The following is a 17,500-nucleotide window of genomic DNA, read 5'->3' on the forward strand; positions in this document are numbered from 1 at the left end:
ACACACACACACACCATGCTTCAGCTGTAACACACACACGCACCCACGCTTCAGCCGTAACACACACACACACACACACACACACGCTTCAGCTGTAAGATCATTTCACTAAGCTACTCTGAGGTTCATCCAGCCCTTTTTCAATAGCAGTCCATTTTATTTACACAGCACCATCAATAATGAGCCTTGATTAAAAGTGCCTTTTAAACAGTAATAGATTAATTCAGTAGTAGTAAAAAGAAAGAAACCTTGCATATATCGCGCCTCAGAAGAGGAGAAAAAACGAAATAATAATTGCCAAAAAAAAATTCTAGGGCCTTGGGATTATTAGTTAATGTGTGTGCAATCTGACTCCACTCCACTCAATGAATGAAATTAAACACTTAAAGCTGACTGGTAATGAGAGACTCTTCTGGTTTCTCCAATTGACTCTGGTCGATAAAGGCGTCTGAAAAATGTCAGCATGGATGCAGTCCTGTGTGATCTAAGCACTCTAGATACACTAAACGACAGCATTGATGCGGCCCCGAGTGATCTACATTGGATGCGGCCCCGAATGATCTAGCCAACAGCGCACTTTAGAAACACTAAACGACAGCCCATGGCCTTTGGGCTCCCAGAGAGGGGATGAATGAGACCTTACCCAATTGAAACAAACCTGGAACTAATCAAATGGTGATGCAATGAAGTCAGCTTGCTGTGTGTGTGCACATGTGTTTGTATGAGAGGGAGGACTGGTATAGCTTACGTTTGATTTAAGATCTAGCGCTCACATTATTAATCATCTACAGTGAAGAACAGGAGAATCGACAGGAATGGACCGTATTGTGTGCATGTGTGTTTACTTTACAAAGTTCTGAAAGGCGTAGACCTTAATACCCAACTCTCAAGGCACTGTGTCTGACGGTGGTGGATTGGTCAGCGTGCGTGTGTGCGTGTGCTCTTACTTGACGAGTTTCTGGAAGGCGTAACCGTCGCTCCACTGCTCCGTGTAGGACGCCCCGTGCCTGACGGTGGTGAACTGGCCCAGACGCAGCCGGTCCTGCATGCTCTTCTCCCGGCACGCCTGCTTCTCCTGGGTGCTCTGAGAGGTGACACGGGGCACGGGGGGGGGGGGGGGGGGGGGGTGGGGTTGCGGTGGTTGCGGTCAGTGTCACATTACAGCCACCATCATCATATAAACACACACACACACACACACACACACACAGGTCATTAAACCATCATATATACACACACATTAGTCATTAAACAATCATATACACACACCGGCACATAAGTCTATCATTACCCATCACATGAAACCTCTGCAGTCACACACAGGCGTTATCTGGCTTCACCTCTGGTGTGAGTGTTTTTATTTTTCTTTAATGTTGGATATAAAGAATGACATGAGCGGTTCTTTAAAAATTGCTCCGTCTATATCTGTGTCACTATGGCTACACCGTGTCTGGTTCTTTCCAGGTGCATTCTGGGTGCAGTGGAGCCCTACCTTCTCTATGAGCAGCTTCTTGCTCATGGTAATGCACTTATTTAACCGCTCCTTGTACTTTTCAAGTAGTTTCTGTTGTTCGTCTATCTGTCTCCTGAGATCACAATTTGCCTGCAGACAAAAACAAACATCATGGCAGATCAGCAACACAGTTAACCTATGGGATGCCGAGTAATATTGATCTACAGTCATTAAAATCAAAAAAGAAATACAATATCTCTTAATAAAATCAAACCAATAAGATAATAAGATAACACACATTAATATATAATCTGCACCAATATGGAGAACTTGATTATATTAATAAATAGTTAAGACAAACAGATGAATTATATAAAATATATTCCAATTTAAATACATTTAATAAATAATATAAATAACTAAATAAAAGTTGATTGAGAATATGTGTGTGTTCACCATGTGAATGTGATTGTGTAGGTGAATCAGCTGAGACCACTGAGCCTGAGGAGCTCATCCTGCTTGTCTGGCAGCCCCTCCCACCCCCCCATCCCCCTCTAGGAGTCAGGTGATCAATTAATCAATCAGCCCTCCACAGCTGCCTCCACATTAGCCCAGCGCAGCTTATTAACACAGAAACACCCAACGATTTCTCTACCGACCGGCCCTCCTCAGAGTCCTTAACCGATTCCCCCAACCAAACACCTTCTCCACCTCCACCTCCTCCTCCTCCTCCTCCTCCTCCTCACCCTCAGCAGGTCATCTATGCGGCCCTCTTTCTTCTCCAAGTCCAGACTCTTATTAGTCTCAAGGGCAGCCAGCTTCGGCCCTGTGAGGTCAGTCTGACAGAGAAAAAAAAAAAGAGAGAGAGATTTAACATTTCAACTGTGCAAATGTTACCATTGTGTTCTAAATCATGTTAAATAATGCCCTTTATTTCTAACAAATGCAGCTTTAGTATGTATGAACTAACAGATCACAGAAGCATGCGTGACAAACTCTGACAAATATAAATCTTAGGTTCTTTATCAATACAGAGACCAATTCAACAGGGCATGTACACAAACAGTCCCAACTCTTCTATTTCATCTAGTTATTTTAGGGTCAATGCTGAAAATGTTAGTCTAAAGTTTAAACAAAAAGCAACAATGGTAACCTAAGGGCTCAGTTGGGCCAATAAAGTTATTGCCTACTTACATTTAACTGTGTGTGTGTGTGTGTGTGGAGTTGGAGAGTTAGCTAGTGTGTGTGTGTGTGTGTGTAGGAGTTGGAAAGTTAGCTCAAATGAATGAATGAGGATGTAGTTCACAGTTTCAGTTATTAGCCTTGCTACAGAGACTTCACTGTGTGTGTGTGTGTGGAGTTGGAGAGTTAGCTAGTGTGTGTGTGTGTGTGTGTGTGTAGGAGTTGGAAAGTTAGCTCAAATGAATGAATGAGGATGTAGTTTTCGGTTTCAGTTATTAGCCTTGCTACAGAGACTTCACCGTGTGTGTGTGTAGACCGTCATGGCCTCTCTTTCACCTGAGTCAGCCGGTAGGCAGTGCTCACCTGGACAGACTTGACCGCCACCTGTTTGGGGTGCATGACGTGGTCGAAGGATAGGCTGGTGGGCGAGGAGCTGTTCTGTCGTATCTGAGACAAGACGCACACAAACAGATGGGTGAGCACACGCTCGTTAGCGTAACCACTCATCAAGTCCACACGTCAACAACCTGCACTCCTATTGGTCATTAGCGAGGGTGTCACAGTGTGGTTTCCCTTTAATGAGGTAACACACCAGAGGTGAATAATCAATCAGAGACAGAGCGAGCGAGAGACAGAGAGACCATCAACAGATCTGTTCACCTTCACTGCCACGTTAGTCTGAAATGGCACCCCAGACTCTTACTAACTTACTTGGCTATTTATCCAAGATTCTGAAGGCTGAATAATCATACTGTACTTGTATCTTTATGTTGCATTTCAAAATGATGCCAACCTCCCCCTCACCCTTCAAACAGCACTGCAAACCTATAACGACAGAGATAGGGATCTGGCAGAAGGCAAAGATTTGAAAAATACGATATTATGAAAGATGAGATTCAAACTCAACCGTGCACCTCTGAAAGAGAGCTGTGATGTTCTCTCTCTGCTGAAACTTCGTGTCAATGAGGATGATGACACACCAGGTGATCCAAGTTATAGTTGATAACCAATTAGGTCAACAGAGCTACAGCTAACAACCAATCAGGTGGTAAGAGCTACGGCTAATAACCAATCAGGTTAATAGAGCTATAGCTAATGAACAATCAGGTGAATACAACTTCGGCTAATAACCAATCAGAACACAGGTGGATAAGATGAATGGGAATGACTGAAGATGCTAAGGTTGGATTGTATTTGTGTAGATCTGTTGTTGCTTTAATGTCATAATAGTTAATGCGAGTTGCACTTTGATTTGTTTGGGTTGTTATGATGCTGTGTGGAAATGTGAGACCAATATTGTAGCAATTTCAGTGGAGACGTGAAGACAAGCCTCTTGAGATCAGTGAAGTGGCATTTTGCACGCAGTAGGTGTTCACACTTGAGCCTTATGAACACTAACCAGCCTTGTGGACACTGCTGGTTATTGAATTGTTCTCTCCACTAATGAATTTTGAACGCAGCCAAAATATCATTAATAAAAACATGCCTTTAAGAGGCAGGCAGTGACATGATTTGATCTGACCATCCTGCTGTGATTGTCGGTATGGGATCGGTCTTGTGATGCTTCTCCCTGATAAATACACAGCCTTGACATTCAGAAATGTAACTCTCCTATCAGTTACTAGGATATGGACAGAACCAGAGAGACAAGCTGGCAACAAACAGCTGAGGAAGCGACAGAATTAAGGAAGTAAATGGTAGAGGGATGGAGAGAGGGATGAAAGGAGTTGAAGGAAGAGGAGTGGAACAGGAGGGAAAGAATAAATGGAGGACAGAGTTTGAGAGAGGCACAAGAACTACAGCTGCGTTCAAATTCAGCAAGCGTTTGAGGCAAACGCAATTTCATTGAGCTATAAAATTCAAACGTTTTTTGTGTAAACATTCCATTGTCTGACTTAAACTGTAACCCTTAGGCCAGCGTCCATGTTTGTTCAGCAGACCATTTCTGTGAGTAAGCAAACGTTTTGCAGTGAACTCAAAAGCAAACGAAAAACAGTATTTAACAATGTCTTTAGATCTTGAACACACCACAAGTACCATGTGCGCTTGAGACAACAGAGGACAGACAGAATGTTGGCACTGGAGATGAGGGGACATGAGGGGTGGAGAAAAGAGACACGTTAGCTCCAGATCTCCGAGAGGAGGGGTGGGGACATCGGACATGTTCGCTCCACATCTTGTGTTGCTCTAGATCCAACCTCTAGGCAACGCTGGCCCATAGTCTCCCCTTTCAAAATGGAGTCATTGCCGCAGTATTGGGAGAATGAGAGGGAGCCAGAAGGAGCCAAGAAAAGCTGAGAAAGACCAGAGGCAAACTAGAGAGAAGAGGAAAGCGGAGACGAGGAGGAGACGCGTGAGAGGCAAGGAGTGGTGATCAGGGCACTGACAGCAGGAGGAGGTGAGAAGAGACGGGAAGGAGGAGGTGAGGAGAGCCTGGAGAGGAGAAATGACAGCGTGCAGAGAGAAAGAGAGGAGCACGTAGGAGAGCAGTGTGAGGAGAGCCTGGAGAGGAGAAATGACAGCGTGCAGAGAGAAAGAGAGGAGCATGTAGAGGAGCAGTGTGAGGCGTACCATGGAGCCGGGGGCGGAGTGGGAATGTGAGTTCTGTGGGGAGCGCAGCACTGGAGGAAGAGCCCTCACCGGACTGGACCCATTTACTCCCTGGAACTAGAGACGGAGACAGAGAGAGACAGAGACAGAGAGAGAGAGAGTGTGAGTGAGAGAGCGTGTGTAAGAGAGAGAGTGATGCAGGCAAAGGGGAATTGTGTGAGAAGGAGAGAGAGAGAGAGAGAAGAGGCAATATGAAAAGAAAAATCAAATAGCCTCTTCAAAAGGCACAGGAACAAAGAGCATTCTTACCCATAGAACACACACACATACGTACATCATTCACTCAGTCTGTATGAAGATATACTCCAACTTACATCAAAGTAGTCACTGATCTTGGGTCCTCGTACAGAAGTCTTCCCTGGGACAGCAGAGGAGATAGAACATCACAGTTCATTTACACACACACACACACACACACACATGACTGGGTCACACATAGCCTACACCAGAAACTGGAAATGAGAGGAGATAGAAAGGTCTACGCAAGAGAGAGAGGAGACAAGTATGTACGACAAGTATTTACGTGATAAGGTGAGGAAAGAAATACTTTTAATAGCCGACCAATAGTTTCAGTGTGTATGAGAGAGGGGGGGAGGAGAAAGAGAGGGGGTGACACAGAGGGGATGAAGAGAACACAGTGTGGAGTGTGGGAGGCTATCCAGTGTAAACAAAGAAGAGGATGCTGAGAAGCCGTTTTTTATTCTGGCTGCTCTGATTGGTGCTCGTGTTACCTTGGCTGTTCTCCGATTGGTGCTCGGCCTTCCTTTTCCTCCCTCGGGACGACTCAGAGTGCTTCTTCTCGGGGGTCTGCAAACGCACAGACAAAAGATGAAGTCTTCCTTTCCTTTCCTTTCCTCTCCCCTCTCCTCTCGCTTGTCCACCTCTCTCGTTAGGTCTCTCTCTCCCTCCTCTATTCTCCTCCTCTGCTCACTCTCTCCCTCTAGAGTGGGGCACCGGCCTAAAAGGTCTCCTACTCTCCTCCTCCTCCTCCTCTCTCTGGAGTTGGGCTCTGGCCTAAAACAGCGATCGCTACTCCTGTCCCTTTCTTGACAAATCTTCCTGGTGCTCCTAGAAAATTCTTTGGATCTGAACACTTCAGCAGAGAAAAAACAAATGGAGTGCACATTCCTCCTGTGTGTGGATAGCTCTTTACTGTGCACTTGAAATGGATACACAGTGTCTCCAGGCACGTGAGAGAGAGAGAGAGAAACAGAAAGATATGCACAAGGTTTCTATTCTTCTGAAAAGCACAAATCTTGTAACAGTTATGAGCCAGATCCTTCAGACGAACAAACTCACATTTCATCTAATTTTTTCTTTATTTTATGAGCGAGATTCCTTTCCATCACTCACACACACACACACACACACACACACACACACACGCACACTTCCAAATAAGTGGAACACACACTTTTTGGATTTAAATTTGGAGGCTCCAAACACTGGCTCCTAGTGAGAAGCCTCATGTTAAACCAGACTAGTCCTTTGAAATAAGTCTCATGTTAAACCACACTAGTCCTTTGAAATAAGTCTCATGTTAAACCAGACTAGTACTCTGAAATAAGTCTCATGTTGAACCAGACTAGTCCTCTGAAATAAGTCTCATGTTGAACCAGACTAGTCCTCTGAAATAAGACGCTCGTTTCTCACTCTTGTTCACTGGCGGTTGAACCAAACGGGGAACAGGGCGTTTTGGAACAGTCCATATGACGAGGAATGATCACATCCATTTTAATCACAACCCAATCTCTTCATGCGGTGGGAAACACTGCTTTTGAATGGAGAGAAAATGTGTGCTTGTGACACCATCTGTAGAGTAGGTGTGTGTTTTTTTTGGTGCGTGTGTTTCTGTGTGTAGATAGGGAGTTGGACACTTTTAGCGTCTGGGGACCAAACGGGGATTAAAAATACACTGTTCCTGTCTGCCCAAACAAAAGGGTGGGCCTGAGCCAGACACACACACACACACACACACACACACACAAAAACACATCCAGATGCTACGCACAGAATCACCAGAGTTCCGATCAGTGAATACAAGCCAATCAGAATGCAATGTTTTCCCCTGTACTCCCATCATGCATCACTCCTGACTGATTCTAATGCAAGCAGCATGTACTGAGTACTTCTCTTTGTCAGTCTTTTGTGTGAAACACACAGAATGTGAGTGTGTAGTCATTTTCAGTGCCCTATGTGTGTGTGTGTGTGTGTGTGTGTGTGTATAAATTGAGTGTTGTCAGTTGTGATAATTACCACCAGCTTATGTGGTGATAGGAATGTGAGTGACTGGAGACAAAAGAGAAAGAAATAGAGAGACAACCTATTTTTGTGGGAATTTTTCCATGACTTCTTCTCTTCTCTGAAAAGTGGATCTATATGAAAAGTGCTTGTATTTCTATATGCTTAGATAAGTCAAGCAGTGAAGGGTTAATGTCGTAGGAGATGCTACACACCATGCCAACAAAACAACCTTACTGAAGACGTGTACACAGGAGTATAGCACTGCAGTGCAGTAGGAACACGGGAGGGAGAAAGGAGGAAGGAATGGCAGAGAAACACAGAAACACAGAGAGAAAGAGAGACAGAGAGAGAGAGAGAGAGAGAGAGAGACAGAGAGAAAGAGAGACAGAGAGAGAGAGAGAGAGAGAGAGAGAGAGAGGAAAGACAATGATAAGGAAGATGCAGACAATGGAGCCGACAACAGATGTATGTGTGTGTGCATGTGTTTGTCTGTGTGAATTGTTTGCTTGTGTTTGTGTGTGAAACAAATGTTTCACTTCAACGTCATCAAACCCGAAAGGTCGCTGATTGGTTGTCCCCTCAGGATGGCCCAGTGTTCCATGTTGTGAAGAGCATTTCCAGACTAGAATCCCAGCTGGGAATGATGTGCGGGTGGAGCCAGACTACTGCATATCACACACCAATCAGATGTAGACGGGAAACGTACGTGTGTGTGTGGCTGTTTGTGTCTGTGTGTGTGTTCATGTGTGTGTGTCTGTAGATACGATGAGGGAAAATTTGTGTGCTATGTTCTCATCATTGCCCAGCCCCACTCCCCACAGTGATGTCCAATCCTCGCCCTTATCCCATCTGCTCCAGCATGCCTCCACACACCTAAGACACTGTGTGTGTGTGTGTGGTGTGTGTGTGTGTGTGTGTGTGTGTGTGTGTCATCAGTGGAAGACTGCTTAAACAAAATTGCGCAACCACACACGCAGACACACACATACTCACGGCTAGATGTGTGTAGTTGTGTGTTGTGTGTGTTCATGAATGCATACATTTAGTTTTGCGAATTGCGATATTTGTCTGCACGTAAGTGTGTAGACCTGAGAGGATGTTTGATGTACCAGTGTATGCGCTTGTGGGTAAGAGTGTGTGTTTGTGAGAAAGTGTGTTTGCGTGCGTGTGTGTGTGTGTGTGTGTGTGTGTGTGTGTGTGTGTGTGTGTGTCTCCTTGCTATGCGGGCAGAGGGCCAGCCCAACCCTAGTGCTGGTCACCTAATGAACTGAGAGGAGCAGAGCACAGCCAACACAGCATGAGGAGTAAAAACACCCACACACACACACACCTCCTCCTCCTCCTCCTCCCTCTCCCCCCCCCGCAACACATACCCACAAGCACACTTGCACACACACACACACCCCCCAACACACATACACGCGCACACTCACACACATGCGCGCACACTCACACACGCGTACATGCGTGCGCACATCAACACGCACACACACACACGCACAAACTACTGACCATACTTACTGAATATGCCGGAGAACTCCCTCTCTTTACATCTGAACCCTGCAGACAGAGAGAGGGAGGGAGGGAGCAGAGAGTGAAGAGAGAGACAGAGAAGGGGGAGGAAGATGGAGAGAAGTGAAAATAAATTAATGAAACGTTGAGAGGAAGACAAAACCGAGAAGGAGAACCAGAGAGAAAGACAAAGGGAGTGGAAAAAAAGAAAAAGTCTGTTTCATGATGACTTGACACAAACATCTAGTAGGATGCCACTGGGGGCCAGTCACAGAGCCCTCTACTGGGCACGCTCAGTGAGGTGACAGTTACTGATGAGCCACAATGCCATCGCTGGCATTTCCAGGTCATCATGGAGACCGGGTTGCCATGTCAACACCATGGCAACAGGAGGAGGAAGTGGGGTGATCCCTGATGGTAAAACATGGCCACATATGCCCCTGTATCGGTCAGTACAGTGCACCACCTGCCTCTAGTCAAGGATGGTCACTCATTCAATGCTGCCTCAGGACCACACCTAGGATCCAGTTCCGCAAAGTAGGATCACACACAGATCCACATAACTACACATCCAGAGTTATCTGGATAGCTACAGAAGCAACGCCTGAAATAGCATTAGCTACAATCTAGGGGGGTTCACAAACCATCATCATAAGACAAGATCAAAAATGTGTATTTGACTGTAAATTCAATTTTCACATTACCAGATAATCATGCTTTGTGAAACACATACTTTTTTATTTAATACATTAGCTGGCCAACAGAGGGCTGACCAAACTATTTGTGTCAGATTAGCCAGAGAGTTAGTCAGAGCTGGCAGTGTGAACTATGCTCTATGTGTAGTAGACTACAACTCCCATTAGCCTACAGCTGAGATACCCCTGCTCTATGTGTAGTAAACTACAACTCCCATTAGCCTACAGCTAAGATACTGCTGCTCTATGTGTATTAGACTAAAACTCTTTATTAACCTATAGCTGAGTGTGTGGGCTTGAGACGTGAATGAGAGGCTGTGAACAGCTGGCTTTCATCAAACAGGCGGTACCCAAGCAGCAAACACACACACACACAAAGCACACAGACACACAAACAAAGCACACACACACACACACACACACACACACACACACACACAGAAACAAAATGGCTTCCTCCTTACCCCCCATATTTGTGCTTTGTTTCCTTGAAGCTTCCAGATGCGAGAGTGAGAGAAAGAGAGCGCGCATGTGTGTGTGTGTGTGTGTGTGTGTGTGTGAGCAAGGGAAAACACATTAGATAAACTCAGACTTCTGTACAGACTCAAGCTGCTCCTAGTGTAAAGAATCTGATGTGTGAAAACAAACAGAGCTAAGTGCTCTGTAAACATTAGAATGAGTGTGCGTGTGTGTGTGTGTGTGTGTGTGTGTGTGTGTGTGTGTGTGATTACGATTTCCGCTGCACCGCAAGGCGATCGTAAAGTGTTGGTCACGCTGTTTTTTTTTCATTGTAACAACACTTGGCTTTTACAGCACAGTAGAGTTTAACAGTAGAGTATAAAAGGTTTGTGTCCCTAGGTGGGCATGTCCCTTTGTGCTAGTGTCCCTGAAGGGAGTCAGGCTCGAAGCAGTTTTTGGGGAATAGCTCCACAACCGAATTATTACATCTTTATGGCAAATTGTCTACTAGAAGGCACGTGACCATGGCTTATTATGACTCATTGGTGGAGTAGCGCCACCTAGTGAATAAGGGCAATGCAAAAATCTATTGCTTCACAAGGCCAATATAATGTTTTTGGACACGCGCCAAATTTCATTACCGTAACGCAGCAACACCTCCAACACCTATCTCCACTGGCCGTGTGTGTGTGTGTGTGTGTGTGTGTGTGTGTGTGTGTGTGTGTGTGTGTGTGTGTGTGTGTGTGTGTGTGTGTGTGTGTGTGTGTGTGTGTGTGTGTGTGTGTGTGTGTGTGTGTGTGTGTGTGTGTGTGTGTGTGTGTGTGTGTATATCCTCCAACACATCTCCACTGGCCATGTGTGTGCTTGTGAACCTTGTTTCCTCGCTTCCGTTACGACTTCTATATACTTTAGCTTTTTCCTTTTAAAGGCTTCCTCAATCGCATCCTCAAAGGGAATCAATAACTCGATAAAGTAAACGATGCGGCCTTGATTTTGTAATCCGCCCAAGCACACTCTCACTCTGTGCGGCTGCCATATTGTGAACCCCTATGTGGTATGTCACATGAATGTCTGTGAATAACGACATGCAAGACCTGTCTCTATGCCTCTGTATGACTGCATGTGTCACTGTATGTGTGTGAGAGAAAGTGGGAGGTTGTCTCTGTGTGTGAGTGTGTGTGTGTGTTCGGTGTGTGTGTGTGTGTCCACCCATGTATGTGTGTCAGAGAGAGGGGTGGGGGGTCTATATGTTTGTATGTGTGTGTGTGTGTGTGTGCACGCCTGTATGTGGGATGACAGGTGCAGGGGCTGATAGAGTGTGTGAGTGCCTCATCATTAGGGGGTGTGTGACGTATGGGGGGCATCTGTGTGTCTGACATCTGTGCACATTCAGCAGCTCACTGGCTCACAGGAAGACACACAGAAGCTCACACAGGGTTCTCATGTACACACACACCCCCGCGCACACACACACACGCACGCACGCACGCACGCACGCACGCACGCACGCACGCACGCACGCACGCTCACACACCCGCGCGATCACGCAGTCACGCACACACACACACAAAACGCGCACACGCACAGGCACACACGCGCTCTCATACTTAATTCTCTTAGCCTGTCAAATTCAGTTTCAAACGCATGCTTTAATTTTTTCAAAAGCTCAAACATTCAAATACACCATCAAAAATGTGAAATTCATTATTCACACAAAATATATTCATGTGTAACACACACACACACCCTTTTACTCTCTCAAAATCCTCCCTCACTACCACTTCTACATTGGGCTGTGCAATTCATCAAATTTTGATCGCGATTTCAATTTTTGGGCCAAACGATCTCCAAACTCATATAATCGACTAAAAACGATTAATTTCCGTAATTCAGTCCTTTCCCCCAAAAGCATTCAACGCGGCATGAGGGAGTAAAATCTTTAACTGGTGTGCGACATCACGAAGTTATATGCCACTGGCCGGAGGCGGGACATGCCAGTGAACCGCCAATCAGCAGCATCGACCGTTGACAGATATACATGACAGCACAGGCTCTAGCCAATCAGATCACGATTATGGTCACGTCTCAAAAGCGAAGCAAAAACTAAAGATGGGTGACCAAACTCCGTAGATGGTCTCATTTGCACCTAAAAGTTGTTACTGAGAAATAAGCACTGTACAATTTCAAAACCCCATTATTGTAACTCAAAAATATGTCTGAGAGGATTTGCGAGGTGTCTGAGCTACCCATCATTCACTTTGAATGGGGATCCGTCAACCTTGACGGTTCAACGCATTCCAACGCATATAGCGTGTACACAACAAATTTGTTTTTATAAAATTGTATTTATACAATTTTTAAGGGAAATTTCAAAGTTCTCAGTAAATAACTGCATCATGTTTTCAAACTCAGAATTAATCGTTTGAATAATCGTGATTTCAATATTGACCAAAATAATCGTGATTATGATTTTTCCCATAATCGAACAGCCCTTCTTCTACATCCTCTCTCCCTCTCACACACTCACAGTGTTTTCCTTTCCTGGTGCTTTTGTTCAGTCTTTTCTAAACTGTGCATCATTACGCTCCATCATGAACACAATTGACACACACACACACACGCGCAAACCCCCTTCTTTGTCCAACATGTGGTCTCTGCCACACTCCCACCCAGTCTGTTCACCCTACTCGGTTTCTCCTCTTTCTGGCTCTTAAGTTCACAATCATTATACGCACTATGTCTCTGTCTGTCACTCTCTCTCTCTCACACACACACACACACACACACACACACACACACACACACACACACACACACACACACACACACATTTCAACAAATGCAATCGTTCTCTGACCCTCTCCCTCTAAAAGATAAAATTACCCTTACACACATTAGCACTGTTGTCCATTGATTTATATAGCCCAAGCAGGTGGACTGTGAAAGGGGTCTGTGTTTGTGTGTGTGTGGTATGCGCGCACATGTATGTGTGTATGCATGCATGTGTGTGTAAGGACAGTTTGGTTGAAGGTGCACGGAATAACCACCATAATAAGGTTCTTAAATCTGCTGCACTCCCGCAGTCACACACACACCTAGCTGCCTTTAATCTTTGGCTCAAACAACACTGACAGCCTCCCAGAAGCTCCCGGAGTGTCTTTGCATCTTCCAACGCCCACCCACTTCCTCCCCTACCTACCCTAGCAGCATGCCTCCCATAGCCAAAAACCTCTAAATCCCTAAGCATTATACCACGCTGTGCTGAGCACGTCGGTCCTAGAACACAAAATGACAAAATAATACAGAACACAATCAAACAGCCTGCTAGGTGTGCTCGTAGACCTGAGCTTGGCTATCCTTGAACATTGACCTTAGAAACGATACAGAACACAATAGAACTGCCTGCTAGGTGTGCTCGTAGAATTGAGTTTGGCTATCCTTGAATATCGACCTTGCGGAACGATACAGAACACAATAGAACCGCCTGCTAGGTGTGCTCGTAGAACTGAGCTTGGCTATCCTTCAAAATCGACCCCGCGGAACAATACAGAACACATTCCAACGTCCTGTCTTCTAGAGGCGCTAATAAGACCGCTACACTGAGCGTGTGATATACAGAACACAATAGAACATCCCTTCTGCAAGAGATGCTAATAGCACCGCCACACTGAGCTTGGCGATCATAGAACACCAATGTTAGGGAACAACACAAAACATGAGCCTACAACACCAACAATGCAATGCAATGCGCTACTAAAAAGCCTCCGACATCCTAACCATCCAGCTTTGAGCTTCCTAAACTCAGGCATATTAATGGCCACCCAAACCACAAACAACTTTAATTTCTCAAAAACTAAATCTTCAATATCTTTGGTGCTGAAGTCCCCCTTAAGACACGCTTCTGAATAAGCTGAGCTCAGTTACACTGCGCTCATGCTCAATATCATCAGCCGCACTTGTGTTTGTGTGTGTGTTGTATGAGTGTGTCTGTGCATGTGTGCATGTACATTGTCTGGTGTGTGTGTGTGTGTGTAACGCTAACAGGCAGCTGTTGGGGCTGGCCCATCCCGCAGGTGAACAGCATGTGACTGTGACTACCCTGGGCTGGCACAGCGGAGGGGGCGTTGGCGGGGGTGTGGGCACTCGATGCCACCCGCCCTGATTAAGCTGGATGCCAACGAGGCAGTGGGGGAGGCAGCGACAGTGCAGACACATAGGGACTCCTGTCTGATACACACAACTGTAGGTGAGGTGCTCACATTCCAACTGGTCTACACTAGTGTGCAAACATTTGATCTTTTACAAACAAACAGTACATAGTGAGTCTCCCTCCATTGTTTTTGTCTGCGATCAAGCAAGATCTAATACAGCCACACTACTGACTGATGAGCTTCATACGTTCAGAATGCAGGTGAACTGATAGAGAGCATTGGAATAGGTTAGAATAGGGTCCCATCACCTGTGCTATTGAGAAGCATGTGTACTAGGTTAAAGATTTTTGAACAGGCATACCTCAGACTCCTTGTCACTTGAGGACCCCAGGCTGCCGAAACTCGTATTTGAACATTCATTGTTTGTCAAGCCCTTAAAAAGATAAGACAGACAATAAAAGCTTAATTTGTTTAAATAACCCAAACAACTACATCACTGTGGCTCTCAAATTCAGTTTTACATTAATCCATGGAATATCATTTTGACATAAAGTTGTATGGACAGAAAATGGGGAGCATTTCCCAGAGTCTTGTTAACGCTACGTCAGATGCATATTCATTTTTCGAGGTGTTTCCCAAAGCATCCCTGGCCAAGGTAGAGGTATACCTTCCGTAAGAAATACTTTCGTAAGGTAAGTCTGGACCACTCTTAGCTATAACTTAACACAGTTTTCAGATTAAACGTTTTAGAGCCTAAACATGTTGTGTTCGTGTCTGAACGAATGCACGGACTGCGGTGTGAGACAAAGATATGTGTGACGTTGTTACATGTAACAGATGCATTTCATTGTGTGCTTCATTAAAATAAAAATATCGGTATAAAATTAATAAGCCGTTCATTTCTAATCCCTTATGAATACAAATATACGACTAACATTTAGCCTACAATGATCCTAATTTTGTATATATTAGAAAATAATTTCTTTTTTTACTTGTGTAGTATATCTTGTCGATGGCCTCCTGTCCCCTGTGCTCCAAACTGACTCATGCCCATAAAACTCATCTCGCACATACTCAAACGTAAGTGAAATAATCAACCCCAGAAACACGGCTTCAGCCTCGTAAGGTATAGAGGTCTTCAGCCTCGTAAGTGTATATAATGGGCTTTCTCTTAGGGGAGGTTCTCTAAAGAGAGGAACTCTGAAGAGATGGTTTGGGAAACACTCAGAGAAATAAACAACTTAAGTAAGGTATACCTTTTGAGTTTTTGAAAAACGCTAAGAGACGCCATTACTGGGAAATGCACCCCAGACTGATTTGGGTTAAAGCATGTCACACATATGTGTGTGTGTGTGTGTGTGTGTGTGTGTGTGTGTGCACGTGTGATTGTGTGTGTGTGTGTGCTTTGCTTTGGTTTCTACAGACTGGTGTTATGTGTGTGGGGCTGGTGCTATGTGTGCGAGGTATGTAGATCGTGTGTGTGTGTGTGATAATGTGTGTGTGGGACAATGTGTGTGTCTGTGTTTTTATTTGTGTGTGTTCACTGTTCAGAAAATAGTCAGTTTCTACAGTGTTCTTAATGTGATCAGAGTTTCTGATCTAATGCATGAATGTCTGTGAAGCATGTTACATGATTTTGTGTGTGCTTATACGTTATGTCTGTGTGCGTCTGTATGTATTACTTCTGCGTGTGTGTGTGTGTGTGTATGTGTGTATATATATTATGTGTGTGTGTGTGTGTGTGTGTGTGTGTGTATATATGTGACTCACTTTGGTTCCCCCACTGGTGCTCCCCGTGCTGCCCCCAGTGCTGCCGCTCACCCCCCCCATGAAGCGAGCCTCCAGCAGCTCCTGCCGCCGGGGGTCCAGACTGTGCAGCTCCTCCATCACTCCTGAGACAGAGGTGGGGAGGTGGAGGGAGACAGGGGAGGAGGGGAGGAGGGGTGGAGAGGAAGACAGGATGTAGAGAGCAGGAGAGAGGGGATAGATAGAGGGGGATGAGAGAGAAAGAGATAGACAGAGGTGGGGAGATGGAGGGAGACAGAGGTGGGGAGGGAGGGAGACAGGGGAGGAGATGGGGTGGAGAGGAAGACAGGATGTAGAGGAGGGTAGATGGACAAAGAGCAGGAGAGGGGGGATAGTTAGTGTGAGGGATGGAGAGAAAGAGAGGGAGGAAAGACAGTCGGGGGTTGGAGGGGAAGAGATGGATAAAGAGAAAGAGAGAAGGATGTAGTGAGAAGGGAGCGAGAGAAAGAAGAATGTAGAGGGGGAGAGAAAGAAAGTGGGATATAGAGGGGAAGAGAGAGAATGAGGGATGGAGGGGGGAGATAGAAAGAGGGATATAGAGAGAAAGAGGGATATAGAGAGGGGAAGAGAGAGAATGAGGGATGGAGGGGGGGAGAAAGAAAGAGGGATATAGAGAGGGGAAGAGAGAGAATGAGGGATGGAGGGGGGGAGAAAGAGATGGATGGAGAGGGGGGAGAGAGAAAGTGTGATACGGAGGGGTGTAGATGATGAGAGGGGGATGGGCAGAAAGAGAGATGGAGAGGGGAGGGGAGAGGAAGCCAGAGAGAGTAAGGTGAAAGGGGTGATATGAGAGAGAGTGAAATTAAGGAGAGAAGTGGTGTTAGAAGGTTGGATATGAGAGAGAGAGAGTGAAATTAAGGAGGGCAATGGCGTTGGAGGGGTGGATATGAGAGAGAGAGAGAGAGAGAGAGAGAGAGAAATTAAGGAGGGCAATGGCGTTGGAAGGGTGGTACATGCGAGGGCATAAGGAGAAAGGAGGAAGAGCGAGTGAGAGAGAGAGAGAGAGATTGGGAGAGAAGACAAGAGGGAAGAACAGTGAGCTATCCAGCAGGTGACAAACTGATGAAGCGGTCACATGGGTTAAGCCTACTAAAGGCAAGGTCCCATTTCATAGGGCAGACCTGGGTCATGTGATTTAGAACTGTCCAATGGAGACCCAGCAGATAGTTTAGAAAATGACAGCAAATATTCGCCAAACCCCAACCAAATGGAATCCATGTGAGTCACATGGTAACGGACGCGACACGATGGAGCATTCTGTTGCCACGATAGGTGGAATCAGATTTCTGACCACTGCTGGTTGATACATCACTAAGCTACTAACTGGTGGTAAACTAAGTCACAGCATCCCAGTAGCCTGTAACTTTTCACCTCTCACAGCTGGTCAG

General features: G+C 45.6%; 1 protein-coding gene across 2 annotated transcripts in view; it reads right to left on the minus strand.

The window, feature by feature from the left end:
• The window catches only part of tlk1a (tousled-like kinase 1a), a gene marked incomplete at its 5' end in the record, with an annotated part of 44,982 nt that overhangs the window by 11,663 nt on the left and 15,819 nt on the right, over positions 1-17,500 (minus strand). Inside the window, 10 exons of one of the 2 annotated variants that reach the window (XM_080838891.1) lie at positions 948-1,084; positions 1,493-1,603; positions 2,200-2,292; positions 2,999-3,082; positions 5,207-5,302; positions 5,560-5,603; positions 5,977-6,052; positions 9,011-9,049; positions 14,668-14,739; positions 16,077-16,198. In XM_080838891.1, the coding sequence (XP_080695017.1) occupies positions 948-1,084; positions 1,493-1,603; positions 2,200-2,292; positions 2,999-3,082; positions 5,207-5,302; positions 5,560-5,603; positions 5,977-6,052; positions 9,011-9,049; positions 14,668-14,739; positions 16,077-16,193 (869 nt within the window). The remainder of the gene's footprint in view (positions 1-947; positions 1,085-1,492; positions 1,604-2,199; positions 2,293-2,998; positions 3,083-5,206; positions 5,303-5,559; positions 5,604-5,976; positions 6,053-9,010; positions 9,050-14,667; positions 14,740-16,076; positions 16,199-17,500) is intronic. The other variant, XM_080838890.1, reaches the window with a different exon arrangement.

Source organism: Sprattus sprattus, assembly GCF_963457725.1.
Source record: "Sprattus sprattus genome assembly, chromosome: 5".
Taxonomy (NCBI): domain Eukaryota; kingdom Metazoa; phylum Chordata; class Actinopteri; order Clupeiformes; family Clupeidae; genus Sprattus; species Sprattus sprattus.